This window comes from Balaenoptera acutorostrata, chromosome X, assembly GCF_949987535.1.
Source record: "Balaenoptera acutorostrata chromosome X, mBalAcu1.1, whole genome shotgun sequence".
In the NCBI taxonomy this organism is placed as follows: Eukaryota; Metazoa; Chordata; class Mammalia; order Artiodactyla; family Balaenopteridae; genus Balaenoptera; species Balaenoptera acutorostrata.
Genome location: NC_080085.1, coordinates 69282138 through 69299824, shown reverse-complemented (window position 1 = coordinate 69299824; position 17687 = coordinate 69282138). Strand labels below are relative to the sequence as shown.

At 36.5% G+C, this 17687-nt stretch overlaps 1 protein-coding gene across 1 annotated transcript in view; it reads right to left on the bottom strand.

The window, feature by feature from the left end:
- The window catches only part of SH3BGRL (SH3 domain binding glutamate rich protein like), an 82678-nt gene extending 66672 nt beyond the window's left edge, over positions 1–16006 (bottom strand). The window contains exon 1 of the mRNA XM_007187542.2: positions 15743–16006. Within this exon, the coding sequence (XP_007187604.1) occupies positions 15743–15787 (45 nt within the window). The 5' untranslated portion in view covers positions 15788–16006. The remainder of the gene's footprint in view (positions 1–15742) is intronic.
- Positions 16007–17687: the final 1681 nt, after the last annotated feature.

The window sequence follows — 17687 nt, the reverse complement described above, 5'->3', positions numbered from 1 at the left end:
GTCAGACTAAATGCCAAGACAGATATATGCATACACCTCTCTTAAGCCCCCATGCAGACCCTGATCATAACCATACAATAAAAGGGATACAAATACATACCAAACAAAAATCATTCTTCAATTTCAACTTCAAAGTATAATGATTAGTCCTAATGCAACTGGACAAAAGTAAATGTTTAGTCACATTCTCCTACAATACTTTTATATTTGCCTTTCAACAACTTCTTTTTTAAAAAATCACATAAACTCCAAGTCTGGTATAGAATTGGCCTTATTCTGGATCTTGTCACACTTCCTACTTATTCCCTTTAAAACTCACCAGGTGTGGGGGTGCCTTCAAGATGGCGGAGTAGTAAGAGATTGAGATCACCTTCCTCCCCACAAATACATCAAAACTACATCTACATGCAGAACAATTCCTACAGAACAGCTACTGAATGCTGGCAGAAGACCTCAGACTTCCCAAAAGATGCCCTCAGGCGACCTACATGCAGAGGGGGGCCAAACCCAAAGCTGAAACCCAGGAGCAGTGTGAACAAAGAAGAGAAAGGGACATTTCTTGCAGCAGCCTCAGGAGCAGCAGATTAAATCTCCACAATTAACTTGATGTACCCTGTAATGCGGAATCCTGAATAGACAATGAATCATCCCAAAGTTGAGGTGGTGGACTCTGGGAGCAACTGTAGACTTGGGGTTTGCATTCTGCATCTAATCTGTTTCTGGTTTTATGTTTGTCTTAGTTTAGCATATAGAGCTTATTTTCATTGGTAGATTTGTTTATAGATTTGGTTGCTCTCTTCCTTTTTTATCTATCTATATATATATATTTTTCCTTTTTTCTCTTTTTGTGAGTGTGTATGTGTATGCTTCTTTGTGTGATTTTGTCTGTATAGCTTTGCTTTTGCCATTTGTCCTAGGGTTCCGACTGTCTTTTTTTGTTTTTTTTTTTCATTTTGTTTTTTTTGTAGTATGGTTTTTAGTGCTTGTTATCATTGGTGGATTTGTTTTCTGGTTTGGTTGTTCTCTTTTTTCTTTCTTTCTTTTTCTCTTATTACTTTTTTTATTTTTAATTTTTAATTATTTTTTCTATTTTAATAACTTTATTTTATTTTAATAATTTATCTTTTTCTTTCCTTCTTTCTTTCTTTTTCTCACTTTTCTTCTGAGCAATGTGGATGAAACGCTCTTGGTGTTCTGGCCAGGTGTGAGGTCTGACCCTCTGAGGTGGGAGAGCCGAGTTCAGGACATTGGTCCAGCAGAGACCTCCTAGCCTGGTCCAGCAGAGACCTCCTAGCCTCATGTAATATCAAAGGGCAAAAGCTCTCCCAGAAATTTCCACCTCAGTGCTAAGACCCAGCTCCACTCAATGACCAGCAAGCTACAGTGCTGGACACCCTATGCCAAACAACTCACAAGACAGGAACACAACCCCACCCATTAGCAGAGAGACTGCCTAAAATCATAATAGGGTCACAGACACCCCAAAACACACCACTGAACGTGGTCCTGCCCACCAGAAAGACAAGATTCAGCCTCATCCACCAGAACACAGGCACCAGTCCCCTCCACCAGGAAGCCTATGCAACCCACGGAACCAACCTTACCCACTGAGAGCAGACACCAAAAACAACGGGAACTACGAACCTGCAGCCAGCGAAATGGAGGACCCAAGCACAGTAACTTAAGGAAACTGAGAAGACAGAAAAATACACAGCAGATGAAGGAGCAAGGTAAAAACTCACCAGACCAAACAAATGAAGAAGAAATAGGCAGTCTACTTGAAAAGGAATTCAGAGTAATGATAGTAAAGATGATCCAAAATAGAATGGAGAAAATACAAGAAACGTTTAACAAGGACCTAGAAGAACTAAAGAGTAAACAAACAATGATAAACAACATACTAAATGAAATTAAAAATTCTCTAGAAGGAATCAATAGCAGAATAACTGAGGCAGAAGAACGGATAAGTGACCTGAAGGATAAAATAGTGGAAATAAATACTGCAGAGCAGAAAAAAGAAAAAAGAATGAAAAGAATTAAGGACAATCTCAGAGACATCTGGGACAACATTAAATGCACCAACATTCGAATTATAGGGGTCCCAGAAGAAGAAGAGAAAAAGAAAGGGACTGAGAAAATATTTGAAGAGATTATAGTTGAAAATGGGAAACTATATGGGAAAGGAAATAGTCAATCAAGTCCAGGAGGCAAAGAGAGTGCCATACAGGATAAATCCAAAGAGAAACATGTCAAGACACATATTATTCAAAGTATCAAAAATTAAATACAAAGAAAAAATATTAAAAGCAGCAAGGGAAAAACAACAAATAATATACAAGGGAATCCCCATAAGGTTAAGAGCTGATCCTTCAGCAGAAACTCTGCAAGCCAGAAGGGAGTGGCAGGACATATTTAAAGTGATGGAAGGGAAAAACCTACAACCAAGACTACTCTACCAAGCAAAGATCTCATTCATATTCGACAGAGAAATTAAAAACTTTACAGACAAGCAAAAGCTAAGAGAATTCAGCACCACCAAACAAGCTTTACAACAAAAGCTAAAGGAACTTCTCTAGGCAGGAAACAAAAGAGAAGGAAAAGACCTAAAATAACGAATCCAAAACAATTTTAAAAATAGTAATAGGAACATACATATTAATAATAACCTTAAATATAAATGGATTAAATGCTCCCAACAAAAGACATAGACTGGATGAATGGATACAAAAACAAGACCTGTATATATGCTGTCTACAAGAAACCTACTTCAGACCTAGGGACACATACAGATTGAAAGGGAAGGGATGGAAAAAAGATATTCCATGCAAATGGAAATCAAAAGAAAGATGGAGTAGTAGTTCACATATCAGACAAAATAGACTTTAAAATAAAGACTATTACAAGAGACAAAGTAGGACACTACATAATGATCAAGGGATCAATCCAAGAAGTATAACAGTTGTAAGTATTACGCACCCAACATAGGAGCACATCAATATATAAGGCAAATGCTAACAGCCATAAAAGGGGAAATCGACAGTAACACAATCATAGTAGAGAACTTTAACACCCCACTTTCACCAATGGACAGATCATCCAAAATGAAAATAAGTAAGGAAACACAAGCTTTAAATGATACATTAAACAAGATGAACTTAATCGATATTTACAGGACATTCCAATAAGAAACAGCAGATTACACTTTCTTCTCAAGTGCTCATGGAACATTTTCCAGGACAGATCATATCTTGGGTCACAAATCAACCCTTGGTAAATGTAAGAAAACTGAAATTGTATCAAGTATCTTTTTCAACCACAATGCTCTGAGACTAGATATCAATTAGAGGGAAAAAATCTGTAAAAATACAAACACAAGGAGGCTAAACAATATACTACTAAATAACCAAGAGAACCCTGAAGAAATCAAAAAGGAAATCAAAAAATTCCTAGAAACATATGACAATGAAGACATGATGACCCAAAACTTAAGGGATGCAGCAAAAGCAGTTCTAAAAGGGATGTTTATAGCAATACAATCCTACCTCAAGAAACAAGAAACATCTCAAATAAACAACCTAAACTTACACGTAAAGCAATCAGAGAAAGAAGAACAAAAAACCCCCGAAGTTAGCAGAAGGAAAGAAATCATAAAGATCAGAACAGAAATAAATGAAAAAGAAATGAAGGAAACAATAGCAAAAATCAATAGAACTAAAAGCTGGTTCTTTGAGAAGATAAACAAAATTGATAAACCATTAGCCAGACTCATTGATTAAAAAAGGGAGAAGATTCAAATCAATAGAATTGTAAATGAAAAGGAGAAGTAACAACTGACACTGCAGAAATACAAAGGATCATGAGAGATTACTACAAGCAACTATATGCCAATAAAATGGACAACCTGGAAGAAATGGACAAATTCTTAGAGAAGCACAACCTTCTCAGACTGAACCAGGAAGAAATAATAGAAAATATAAACAGACCAATCACGAGCACTGAAATTGAAACTGTGATTAAAAATCTTCCAACAAACAAAAGCCCAGGACAAGATGGCTTCACAGGTGAATTATATCAACATTTAGAGAACAGCTAACCTCTATCCTTCTCAAACTCTTCCAAAATATAGCAGAGGGAGGAACACTCCCAAACGCATTCTACAAGGCCACCATCACCCTGATACCAAAACCAGACAAAGATGCCACAAAAAAGAAAACTACAGGCCAATATCACTAATGAACATAGATGCAAAAATCCTCAACTAAACACCAGCAAACAGAATCCAACAGCACATTAAAAGGATCATATACCATGATCAAGTGGGGTTTACCCCAGGAATGCAAGGATTCTTCAATATATGCAAATCAATCAATGTGATAAACCATATTAACAAATTGACGGAGAAAAACCATATGATCATCTCAATAGATGCAGAGAAAGCTTTTAACAAAATTCAACACCCATTTATGATAAAAACCCTCCAGAGAGTAGGCATAGAGGGAACTTACCTCAACATAATAAAGGCCATATATGACAAACCCACAGCCAACATCGTCCTCAATGCTGAAAAATTGAAACCATTTCCTCTAAGATCAGGAGCAAGAAAATGTTGTCCACTCTCACTACTATTATTCAACATAGTTTTGGAAGTTTTAGCCACAGCAATCAGAGAAGAAAAAGAAATACAAGAAATCCAAATTGGAAAAGAAGAAGTAAAGCTGTCACTGTTTGCAGATGACATGATACTATACATAGAGAATCCTAAAGATTCTACCAGAAAACTACTAGAGCTGATCAATGAATTTGGTAAAGTAGCAAGATACAAAATTAACGCACAGAAATCTCTTGCATTCCTATACACTAATGATGAAAAATCTGAAACAGAAATTAAGGAAACACTCCCGTGTACCACTGCAACAAAAAGAATAAAATACCTAGGAACACACCTACCTAAGGAGACAAAAGACCTGTATGCAGAAAATTATAAGACACTGATGAAAGAAATTAAAGATGATACAAACAGATGGGGAGATATACCATGTTCTTGGATTGGAAAAATCAACATTGTGAAAATGTCTATACTACCCAAAGCAATCTACATATTCAATGCAATCCCTATCAAACTACCAATGGCATTTTTCACAGAACCAGAACAAAAAATTTCACAATTTTTATGGAAACACAAAAGACCCCGAATAGCCAAAGCAATCTTGAGAAAGAAGAACGGAAGTGGAGGAATCAGGCATCCCGATTTCAGACTATACTACAAAGTTACAGTAATCAAGACAGTATGGTACTGGCACAAAAACAGAAATATACATCAATGGAACAGGATAGAAAGCCCAGAGATAAACCCACGCACCTATGGTCACCTTATCTTTGATAAAGGAGGCAAGAATATACAATGGAGAAAAGACAGCCTCTTCAAAAAGTGGTGCTTTGAAAACTGGTTAGCTACATGTAAAGGAATGAAATTAGAACACACCCTAACACCATACACAAAAATAAACTCAAATGGGTTAAAGACCTAAATGTAAGGCCAGACACTAGAAAACTCTTAGAGGAAAACATAGGCAGAACACTCCATGACATATCACAGCAAGATCCTTTTTGACCCACCTCTGAGAGAAATGGAAATAAAAACAAAACTAAACAAATGGGACCTAATCAAACTTAAACGCTTTTGCACAGCAAAGGAAACCATAAACAAGACAAAAAGACAACCCTCAGAATGGGAGAAAATATTTGCAAATGAAGCAACTGACAAAGGATTAATCTCCAAAATTTACAAGCAGCTCATGCAGCTCAATATCTAAAAAACAAACAAACCAATCCAAAAATGGGCAGAAGACCTAAATAGACATTTCTGCAAAGAAGATATACAGATTGCCAACAAACACATGAAAGGATGCTCAACATCACTAATCATTAGAGAAATGCAAATCAAAACTACAATGTGGTATCACCTCACACCGGTCAGAATGGTCATCATCAAAATATCTACAAAGAATAAATGCTGGAGAGGGTGTGGAGAAAAGGGAACCCTCTTGCACTTTTAGTGGGAATATAAATTAATATAGCCACTATGGAGACCAGTATGGAGGTTCCTCAAAAAACTAAAAATAGAACTACCATACGACCCAGCAATCCCACTACTGGGCACATACCCTTAGAAAACCATAATTCAAAAAGAGTCATGTACCACAATGTTCATTGCAGCTCTATTTACAATAGCCAAGACATGGAAGCAACCTAAGTGTCCATCAACAGATGAATGGATAAGGGAGATGTGGCACATGTATACAATGGAATATTACTCAGCCATAAAAAGAAACAAAATTGAATTATTTGTAGTGAGGTGGATGGACCTAGAGTCTGTCATACAGAGTGAAGTAAGTCAGAAAGTGAAAAACAAATACCGTATGCTAACACATATATATGGAATCAAAAAAAAAAAAAAGAAATGGTTCTGAAGAGCCTAGGGACAGGACAGGAATAAATACGCAGACATAGAGAATGGACTTGAGGACACGGGGAGGGGGACGTGTAAGCTGGGATGAAGTGAGAAAGTGGCATGGACATATATACACTATCAAAGGTAAAATAGATAGCTAGTGGGAAGCAGCCGCATAGCACAGGGAGATCAGCTTGGTGCTTTTTGTCCATCTAGAGGGGTGGGATAGGGAGGGTGGGAGGGAGATGCATGAGGGAGGAGATATGGGGTTGTATGTATATGTATAGCTGATTCACTTTGTTATACAGCAGAATCTAACACACTATTGTAAAGCAATTATACTCCAATAAACATGTTAAAAAAACTCACCAGGTGTTTGTATTATTGCCTGGCCCAGTCTCTATATCACCACCACCATGCCTGAATGCCCTCTCAATATTGCTCTGAAGATTTAATTTAAGACCTTTATTTCTAAATTTTTTAAGTAGAAACGTATTGAAAAATCTTCACCCCAACCACTGCCTTTTTTTGAGTTCAAAATACTTAGTTGATGTGCAAGACCAATTAATTATGTTTAAGTTTCTGAAAGTATGAGATCAGATTCTATAATTTTCAGTAATAGATTTCCAATGACGATACTTGCAGAAGTTTTCTTCCATAATACTCTTAATTTTATGTCACTTATATTTCACTTGTGAGGGTGATGAGAAACAAAGGTTTAGTGACCTACTCAAATCACACAGGCAACAGGCCATAACGCATACCTCACCCTAAATCTACATGCTCTAGCTAAAAACTTAAAATCCCTTCCCAAAACAATGTGTCTTATCTGCTTTGAGTTAGACTGTCTTACACAAGGTAATTTTCTTATATTGGGATAAAAGTACATGTTCTGCAATCTAACTAATCATATACACTAAGCTATTATGACTTTAATTATCTGCTCTAAAGAATTTTAAGTTTTCTACATGATGTAACAGGCCACTAGAATTATTCTTGGTACTGCTACAGACCAATTAAGAAGTACTTTTCATGATTTTCCAAGTTCAGAAGAAAAGCAATTTTACAATGACTTTTAAAGTAGTTTCATAGCTATATTCATACTGGGTAATTAATAAATAACACTCAGTAGGCAGAATAGCATAAAGGTTAAGATTATGAGCTCTGGGATCAGACAGACACGAGGGGTGCTTTGCTAGCTCTCTGACATTGCTAGCTCTCTGAGCCTGTTTCCTCTTCCTAAAAATAGGCATAATAACAGGGGATTAAGAGGTGCAAGCTACTATGTGTAAAATATATAAGCTACAAGGATATATTGTACAGCACACGGAATATAGCCAATATTTTATATTAACTATAAATGGAGCACACCTTTAAAAACTGTGAATCACTAGTTGTACACCTGAAACATATAATATTGTAAACCAACTATATCGCAATAAAAAAGAAGGAAAAAAAGGAAGAAAATAATGGGCACAATAGGAATACTGACTTCATTGGGTTGTCACAAGAATTAAATGATATAACACACCTGAAGTTCTTACCACTATGCCTGGCACATTTTAAGTGCTCAATGAATGATAGCTCTTATTATTATCAACTAAAGCTGACAACTTATTTGCATGAGAAATTAAAGTGCAATGCTTTATCATATTTTTAACATATTAAGTACTTGTCTACGCTCATCTTGCTTCCAAATCACACTGGATAGAATGGTTTCTCAAATAATACAGCCATTATTAAATATATACTTACTGTTTTAATATCAGTGTTGAGAAATATGCTGCACTTATGGTGAAACAATTGGCTGAGTGGTGGTGAAACAAACAGACAAGATTTTCCCATGTTGTAACTCTTAGCTGGGATGAACATTCTCTGGTGTTTAAAAGGTGAAGTTCTTTCTGTCTTGACTCACTGCTGGAAATCCCCTCAGCAAAACTGTTTGGCTCTGCTCCAACTCTGTGATCGGGTCTTATTTCCAGAAAGGACTAAGCCAAAATGACAGAACTCAAAGACTAGAGTCCAGAACCAGAGTTTACAAGTCATAGATGTACTGCTTTCTTGATCAATTTATATTTATAGAATCATAAAAAGCCACATTTTAATTATGTTGGTCTATAACCACACAAAGATACTTTTCAGGGAAGAGAACCAAAGTCATAAAAGTTCAATATGTGTCACAATTGCCATTTAAAAATGTGCCCTTGGTTAGGCAATTTTATTTTAAAAAGAACTAAATTGTATATGAAAATGTTGCTACTAACCTATCTCCCTCACTTCCACCTAACTCTCACATGCAGATTATGGATGAAGACACATTTGCCTAGTTAGGCATCATCCAGTCTTTCTCTTTCTTTTCAGGCATCATCCAGTTATTAAATGGCAGTTATAGATTCCCAATCACATGATAATATTTTAATGTATTATTGACACAATTTCTGTTCAATATCTATACTCTAAAAGGGAGTGCAAATAACACAGTGTTTAGGAGCCAGTTCTGGAGTCAGAACAACCTGGGTTCTAATCCCAGTTCTGCCATTTGTAACTGTTTGATCTTGAGCAATGTACCTAGTTTCTGGGTCTTAGAGATATCCCTTCCACTTACATGAAATGGATCTAATACTAGTACTTACCTCAAAATGTCATCACAAGTATTAAAGTGATTTAGATAAAGTATGTAAAGCACTGGGTACAGTGCCTGACATACACAATGCATAAATAAATGTTAGGCTTTACTATTACTAAAGTCAAATCTTGATTAGTCACATTAATGAAAAGTAATGAAACAAAAATCTAGCAGCACTAATACTGAATACTTTTAAATATATAATTTTTAAATTTGTTGTGATATTTTACAATTTATATTTAACTTTTGCCTGATGTTCTGGCAACCTGAAACAGTTCAAACAAACTAATAAAGCCAAAATGTGAGGGACTGAGCTAGAAAATAATCCCCTTGCTTGGAATTCTTCTCTATTGGCCAAGTGTGAAAAGTCAGCTAGAGTCATCATAAATGAGCTGCCCCTTCTCTCTAAACATATGTTTGTTTAATTTTGATCTGCATCAGAGGAAGTAATTAAGTACTGGGTTTAAAAGGTTTCCTGGCGAGCTGCAAATTAGAGCTGAAAGCAAACATATGGTCAGATAGTCATCAACAGATTCTCAACCTGTTTAATTTTATCGGTAAGAAATGAAACACAACATTCACCCTTGAAAATTCAATTAAAGCAGAAAATATTCCTGTAAAAGATATATGTTTTATGGCACAATATATATTTTAGAAAAGAAGTTAGAGATTAACTACAGAGAATTAGAACATTCTATCTGATTGTGTCTGGAGCTTGAATTTATGGTTTTTTCCAGCTCAACCCAGGAGGAGGGTTGACCTTAAGGTTTATTGATCAAAACCCTTTCCTCAATAGAGTAACTAGTCTTTGAGCTAAAATGAATCTATTTTATCCTTTTCTTCTTCCAGATTAGGAAACTTTTACTAAACTTCTGCAATATATTCTTTTTTATAACCATTCTACTTTCAAGTACCAAATAATCATCATCATTGATAACTGTGTTTCCCAAGCCTCTTTAAATTGGGCCAAATTATTCCAAAGGCTTTGCCATTGTTGCTGTGAGTTTAAGGAAATCAGTCACCAAATATAGGGCACCAATCTGAAGGCAATGATCTTGAGTTCCTGCATTTGCCACGGGAGAGCTGCCATTTTCCATTGTTCAGGGCATCCAAAAAGCATATCCAAACAGTCATCTCATGAAGAGTTTCTAATTTTGCTCTTAGTTTATGAATACCTTTACACAGCATTCAAACAAACCTTGGCAGCTATGACAAAGACCATAGTATACATCAAACTGATGTTCAATTTATAAATACAAAGACAGAGAAGCTACCATATATGACAGACCTACAGCTAACATCATACTCAATGGTGAAAAGCTGAAAGCATTTCCTCTAAGATCAGGAACAAGACAAGGATGTACACTCTAGCCACTTTTTTCAACATAGTTTTGGAAGTCCTAGCTATGGCAATCATAGAAGAAAAAGAAATAAAAGGAATTCAAATTGGAAAAGAAGTAAAACTGTCATTGTTTGCAGACAACATGATACTGTACACAGAAAATCCTAAGGATGCTACCAGAAAATTTCTAGAGCTCATCAATGAATTCAGTAAAGTTGCAGGATACAAAATTAATACACAGACATCTGTTGCATTTATATACACTAACAATGAAAGATCAGAGAGAGAAATTAAAGAAACAATCCCATTTACCATAATATCAAAAAATAATAATAACAAACTTAGGAATATACCTACCTAAGGAGACAAAAGACCTGTAATCCGAAAACTATAAGATGCTGATGAAAGGAATCGAAGACAACACAGACAGATGGAAAGATATACCATGTCCTTGGATTGTAAGAATCAGTATCATCAAAATGACTATACTACATAAGGCAATCTACAGATTCAGTGCAATCTCTATCAAATTACAAATGGCATTTTTCACAGAACTAGAACAAAAAAATCTTAAAATTTGTATGGAGACACAAATGACCCCAAGTAGCCAAAGCAATCTTGAGAAAGAAAAACAGAGCTGGAGGAATCAGGCTCCATGACTTCAGACTATACTAAAAAGCTACAGTCATCAGAACAGTATGGTACTGGCACAAAAACAGAAATATAGCTCAATGGAACAAAATAGAAAACCCAGAAATAAACCCACACACCTATGGCCAATTAATCTATAACAAAGGAGACAAGACTATAAAATGGAAGAAAGACAGTCTCTTCAGTAAATGGTGCTGGGAAAACTGAACAGCTACATATAAAAAAACTGAAATTAGAATATTCTTTAACACCAGACACAAAAATAAACTCAAAAAGGATTAAAGACCTAAATGTAAGACCAGACACTATAAAACTCTTAGAGGAAAACATAGGCAGAACACTCTTTGACATAAATCACAGCAAGATCTTTTTTGATCTGTCTCCCAGAGTAATGGAAATAGAAACAAAAATAAACAAATGGGACCTAATTAAGCCCCAAAGTTTTTGCACAGCAAAGGAAACCATAAACAAAATGAAAAGGCAACCCACAGAATGGGAGAAAATATTTGCAAACAAAGCAACCGACAAGGGATTAATCTTCAAAATTTACAAACAGCTCATGCAGCTCAATATCAAAAAAAAAACAAACAACCCAATCAAAAATAGGCAGAAGACCTAAAGAGACATTTCTACAAAGAAGACATAAAGATGGCCAAGAGGCACATGAAAAGACACTCAACATTGCTAATTATTAGAGAAATGCAAATCGAAACTGCATTGAGATATCACATCACACCAGTTAGAATGGCCATCATCAAAAAGTCTGCAAACAATAAATGCTGGAGAGGGTGTGGAGAAAAGGGAAATCTCCTACACTGTTGGTGGGAATGTAAATTAGTACAGCAAGCATGGAGACCAGTATGGAGGTTCGTTAAAAAACTAAAAACTAAAAATAGAGCTACCGTATGATTCAGCAATCACACTCCTGGGCATATATCTGGAGAAAACCATGGTTGGAAAGGATACATGCACCCCAATGTTCACTGCAGCACTGTTACAATAGCCAAGACAGGGAAGCAACCTAAATGTCCATTGACAGATTAATGGATAAAGAAGATGTGGTACATATATATAATGGAATATTACCCAGCCATTAAAAAGAATGATATAATGCCATTTGCAGCAACATGGATGCACCTGGAGATTATCATACTAAGTGAAGTAAGTCAGACAGAGGAATACAAATATCATATGATATCGCTTATATGTGGAATCAAAAAAAAATGATACAAATGAGCTTATTTACAAAATGCCATAGAGGAAAATCACATATATTTCATTTACTATATGGACAATCCAAGCTACAACTAGTTTATGTTTTAGCAGTCATAAAAGAGATCATTTTACAAAAGTTAGACCATAAATAATACCCTCAGAAATCTACAATCTATCTACCACAATCTTAAAATTTCTACACCAAGCACACCTAAAATGCATAGAGACTGTGAAATGCAGATTATTATGGATCTGAGGAAAAGAAGTATGGGAAGAAAACTCCAAACCAGTTATAATTCTCCAAGCTATCATCTCTCTAGTAATCCTGATCAAAGGCCAATGTTAATTTTTATTAAAAGTTATTGAAATTTATTAAGTTTATTATAGGTTCTGTGCTTACTATTCTTTTTCCATTAAATGCAAACTTATAGGACATTACAGTTTCAAGGAAAAAAATATGGCATATATTATTGTGTTACAATAGGTCAAAACATGCACGAACAGTTCTGAACAGGCAGAAATCACTTCCTACAGACAGACAACTTGGGAGTTGCATTCTTGCTAAATGGTTTTCATAAAAAAAAAAAAACAGTACTAAGACCTGAATTTTCATCTTGACCTATACTAGACCAGTTCCAAATGTGCATCTTCTCTATCTTCCTGGCCTTGAGTGAATTTAGCCCACTTACTGACATTCACCTTTAGACATGCTATCTCTCCTCTACACTAGCTCCTCATTTTTCTATTCTTCTGTATGTATATGCCCAAGCAATTCCACTTACAGGACTTACTCCCTTCGGTACCTCTCACCTCATGTTCACATTTATCTCTGCATGCCTCTTAGCTGTCATGCATCACTGGGAGGATGTATTTCTTTAAACATATGTCATTTGGATTCAAACAGCTTGTGTTGAGTTCAAGCTCTGTGGCTTACTAGTTGTGTGACCTTGAGAAAGTTGTTTAACCTCTCTGAACCTGTATTTCCTTAACTTGAAAATAGAGATAATCACAGTATCTAACTCATAGGACTAGAAATTGCCAAGAAAAAATGAGATAGTACCCAACACACTTAAGTGTTCCTACTTACTAACACTATTATGGCTACTATCAAGAAATCCATTGCAAAAACCAATATACCTGCTTTCATTTCTAAACTTTTGAGAAGCAAGTGCTATACCTCTGTATTAGGGCACAGTTGAGTACAAGTTTGAAAAGTTTCTTTTTTTAATTGGTCTATGAAGGAAAGGGAGTCTTGAGTTAAGGTCACACTAAGTTACAATCATCATAGATCCTCCCTCGCCTGATAAAACATCTAATATTGGTTATTTTTATGAAAATCAACTAGCAGGAGTAAGAAAACAGTCAAAGATTCACAATCCAAAACCAAAAGCTTTCTTTTAAGTGCTCTTCAGAAAACACTTAGTCATTTATAGAAGCATCTCACTTTGTACAATTGCTGGATTCCTGTTAGGACGTTTGCCCCAAAATTTCTAAATCATATGTTAAAAACAACATGACAGCTTTCTTAAAGGAAAAACCTTAGTATTGCAAACCGAAGAGTCCCCATTTATGTTATAAAGGAGCTCTTCTGAAGTATACTCATTTTATCCTGTTTTAATATTATTTAAAAGTACTATAAGTTTATAATAAAATAAGAATTTATTTTGGCAATATGCAGTAGAATTTTGATAACAGGTTCATAGGAACTATAATTACTGCAACAACAAACAAATCTATAATTACCCATAAGAAAAACAATTGAAACAAAAAGCATAAATATTTCTTATTTGCATAGTCTTCAACAGTGGAATCTAATAATGTACATAGTAGGAGACAGTAGTCATTTTTAAGGCCCTAAGAAACTTAAGTCTTAACAGAGAGGTATAATTGTTCTTATTTGAATAGAAATTCTGAAAGGAGTTTCTTCTTGAATCTGCTTTTAGGGGAGGCGTAGAAGAGCAAGAAAGCAAAGAATAAATAGCAGTATTGAAACTGCATGTCACCCAAAGTGAAATCACCAAAACTAGCTTCCAGATCTGTCCACCCTAATTAGGGATTTAACTAAAGGTATTAAGCTGATCTTTTAAATTTTACAATTATTTTATTGGAATTGAGACTCTGGGCAGCTTGCACATTATTTTAAATATCATAATATATATGGAAAATAATAAGGCAAGAGGCTCATAAAGTGAAGTTCAAAGACAATATAAAAAGTTTTCTTTTTTTCAACCTAAACTTGCTCCAAAAATGTAACTTTAAGTATTCTATTTCAAAACTGTCTAAACACACCCACATGTGGTAGCCAGAGAAGACAAGTTGAAGGTTCAAGCTTCTTGTGATTTCATGCAACTTTCAGTTCTCTTCCAAACCCTCTTAGGGGGTAAACAAAACAAAAACAAAAACACAACAACAACAAAAAACATGGGATAGCTGCTGCTCTGAAGCTCAGAAGAGGGAGTGGGTTCATACATTCTACATTCTGAGCCCACACATCTGCTCTTGCCACTGTTGGCTTTTCTCCTGAGCTGTGAAACACAGAGACACTTTCATTTACCATGGATATACACTCAGCTTTCACTCCAGCTTAGCCTATTGCTCCCCACAACTGCTGAAAATTGTTATTCTAAATTAAGAGCACGGGGGATGAGAGAGGGTTGTCCTATCATTTGAAGAAGCCACCACTGGAATCTGCAACTACCCAAGAAGGCACTTGTTAGTTCCCTTCCAGTTCTCAATGTATTTGAAGCAGTTAGAAACTGTTTGAAGTAACATCTTTTGAAAGAAAAGCAAAGGTCAAAATAAGGGACACAATGGAAGGGAAAAACAGGTCCCTTGTCACATTGTTTTAAACCCCCCCCCACAACTTTATATCATTGTTCCCAACTTCCGCTCCCATTCTGTCTAGTTCTAACAGACTCTTTAGGCTGAAGTTAAATACCCCCTCCTACACAGTGGCAAAATATAACTTTTTGATTACAAGGGTCTCACTCTGTGAAATATAATCACAGTGCCTCAGTAGGCCTCCACTCCGTCATCATCAGTAACAGCATGTTTTACATCCTTTACAGATGTGCACTCCTGCCCCTGCCTCAGTACCTACAGCAAATATGTGAAATGTCCCACTCTTGAAACTTACCAGTGTGAGACTTTCCTGACGTCTTCACCTAACCCTAAAGACCCTATACCACCATCTCCCATTTACCAAAACTCGGTAGCTTTCTTTTTTCTTCAGAGAAGAAATGTGGGCCTAACATCACTAGGCAAACAAAGGTAAACTCCATGGAAAAATGAAATCGATGCAACAAAGAGAAGAAAGGGAAGAAGGGGGTGGGGTGGGAAATGCGGGTGTCTACCGAAGGAGAAGCTGCCAGACTAACTTCTGCAATTTAACGGTTCTGCGGCAGCAGGAGACTGATGTGTAGAAAAACAACAAAGGTGGGCTTCCCACCCTCCTTACCGCCGTGGAGCCAGAGGAAGAGGCAATATACACACGGATCACCATCTTGGTTGGGAACAGCGGCTGTAGTTGTTTGAGTCCTGCAAACGGCTGGAGAGCAGCTGCAGCAAAGGCTGGAATCAAGCTAGGGGCCTTACAGAGGTTGGAAGAGAAGGGTGGGGGAAGGTGGAAGGGGAACTCGCCAGAGCCCCGCCTCCTCTCTTGGCTGCTTTCACTGGGCTCAGAGGGCGGCAGTCCCAGCCCCAAACCCCGGAAGGCACAGGCTCGTTTGCATCATTTCTAATTTTTTTTTAAATTGGGAATCTCGAATAGCACCGCGAGATCTGTTGAAACATTTATTCTTGACTATTCCCTCCCTGAGAAGAGGGAAAGGAGAAAGAAAAAGAAAGAGGGAGCGTTCAATTAAATTAGATTGCAATGAAGGATCTTTTCCCACGTAGACTCAAAGTTCTGCGTGTAACTTCCTGCTCAGAAATGTATGCAAATAAGATGTCTTCTTTAAAAGAGGAAGTTCTGCGTTGAATCCAGACACTAGTGATAAAGACCAAGTTCTCAAAGCCTTGTGCATTTTAAGATTCCTATTACGTAGTGATTGTTCTGATGTTAGCTGGTGGCAGGAATTGGACCTTGAAGCACTGAGCGCTGCCTTGGAAGGTTTAGGAAAAGTGTCAGGTTTCCCAAAGCCCAGAAACAGCAGGTTTGGTTTTCTTTTTGAGTTTTGCTTTTTGTTAAATTACGGAATCCTGCTTCCGTGAGAATTCGCAGGAAACCTGATTGACTGGAAAACTCAAGAATGGAGGAAGAAACTGCAAATCAAAAAAATTGAAATTACAGTGTAAGAACGTGAATGATTTCTGTTATGTTTTGTTTGCTTTCTAACTGACTGTGGAAAGGGAGTTTGGACCATATGTTGCAGGAGATGTGGAAATGGTGAACAGAGAGAGCAAATGGTTATTTGTAGCTCTAGGGAAATGAGCAAACAATTGATAATGCCCAGAGAGGGACCATATACTTCAAGAGTGTAATTTCACCTTCCTAAATTATGTCAAATGAACAGAAATAAGGAACTTGCAAGATGAATGAGAGTGGAGAGAGGGTGTCAGTCACCTGTCCTACTTCTTTACCTTTACTTTGAAGTTTGTCCTCCCTCTCCATTCTAGTGGTTTATCATCTTTGTCTAGGTTCAGTAATTGTAACAGCTTCCTAACTGTTCCCTGTTCACAGATTCTTCCTTCTCCAAACTCTGTGATCCATACAACAACCTCAAGAAGTGGATATTATAACATCAATTTTTCGGATGAAGAAGCAAACCCAGGAAAATAAGTAATTTTCCTAAAGTTATTTAGCTAGTAAATTCCAGAGTTAAGATTGGACTTCAAGTCCAACCAACTCCAAAGGCCACCCTCTTAAATATCATTTTAATACACTGCCTGTAACAGGGAAAGTACTCAATAATTGTTAGCTATTTTTCTTCCTAAAATATCAGTTTCATGTGTCACTAAAGACAATGTGGACTGAAATACTTAAGATAGGTTTCCATTGACTATCAAACCAAACCTAGATTATGTTTCTAAGGAGCTCCCACCATAATCTGGCCCTACACTATCCATACAGTCTTAGCCATTGCTCCCCCAAACTAACTTCCTTGAATAATCATTGTTGATTCCCCACTGCAATAACCATACTTATTACCATTTCCATGTCTTTGCTCTTCCTGTTCCTTTCTTTGCCTTTTCCCCACATCGTCATACTTTTCTGCCTTCTCCATCTGTCCAACTGTTACCATTATTAGATGCAAATCAAAATCTTTATACAAATGATCAGGCTGAAGTAAGTTAGGGTGACCTAGCCACCCTCATCATGGTCAACATCAGGGTGACTATTATTGTGCTTCCCAGACCACAGAACAGGAAAATCTTCCTTCAGGTTGTGATTTGGCATAATG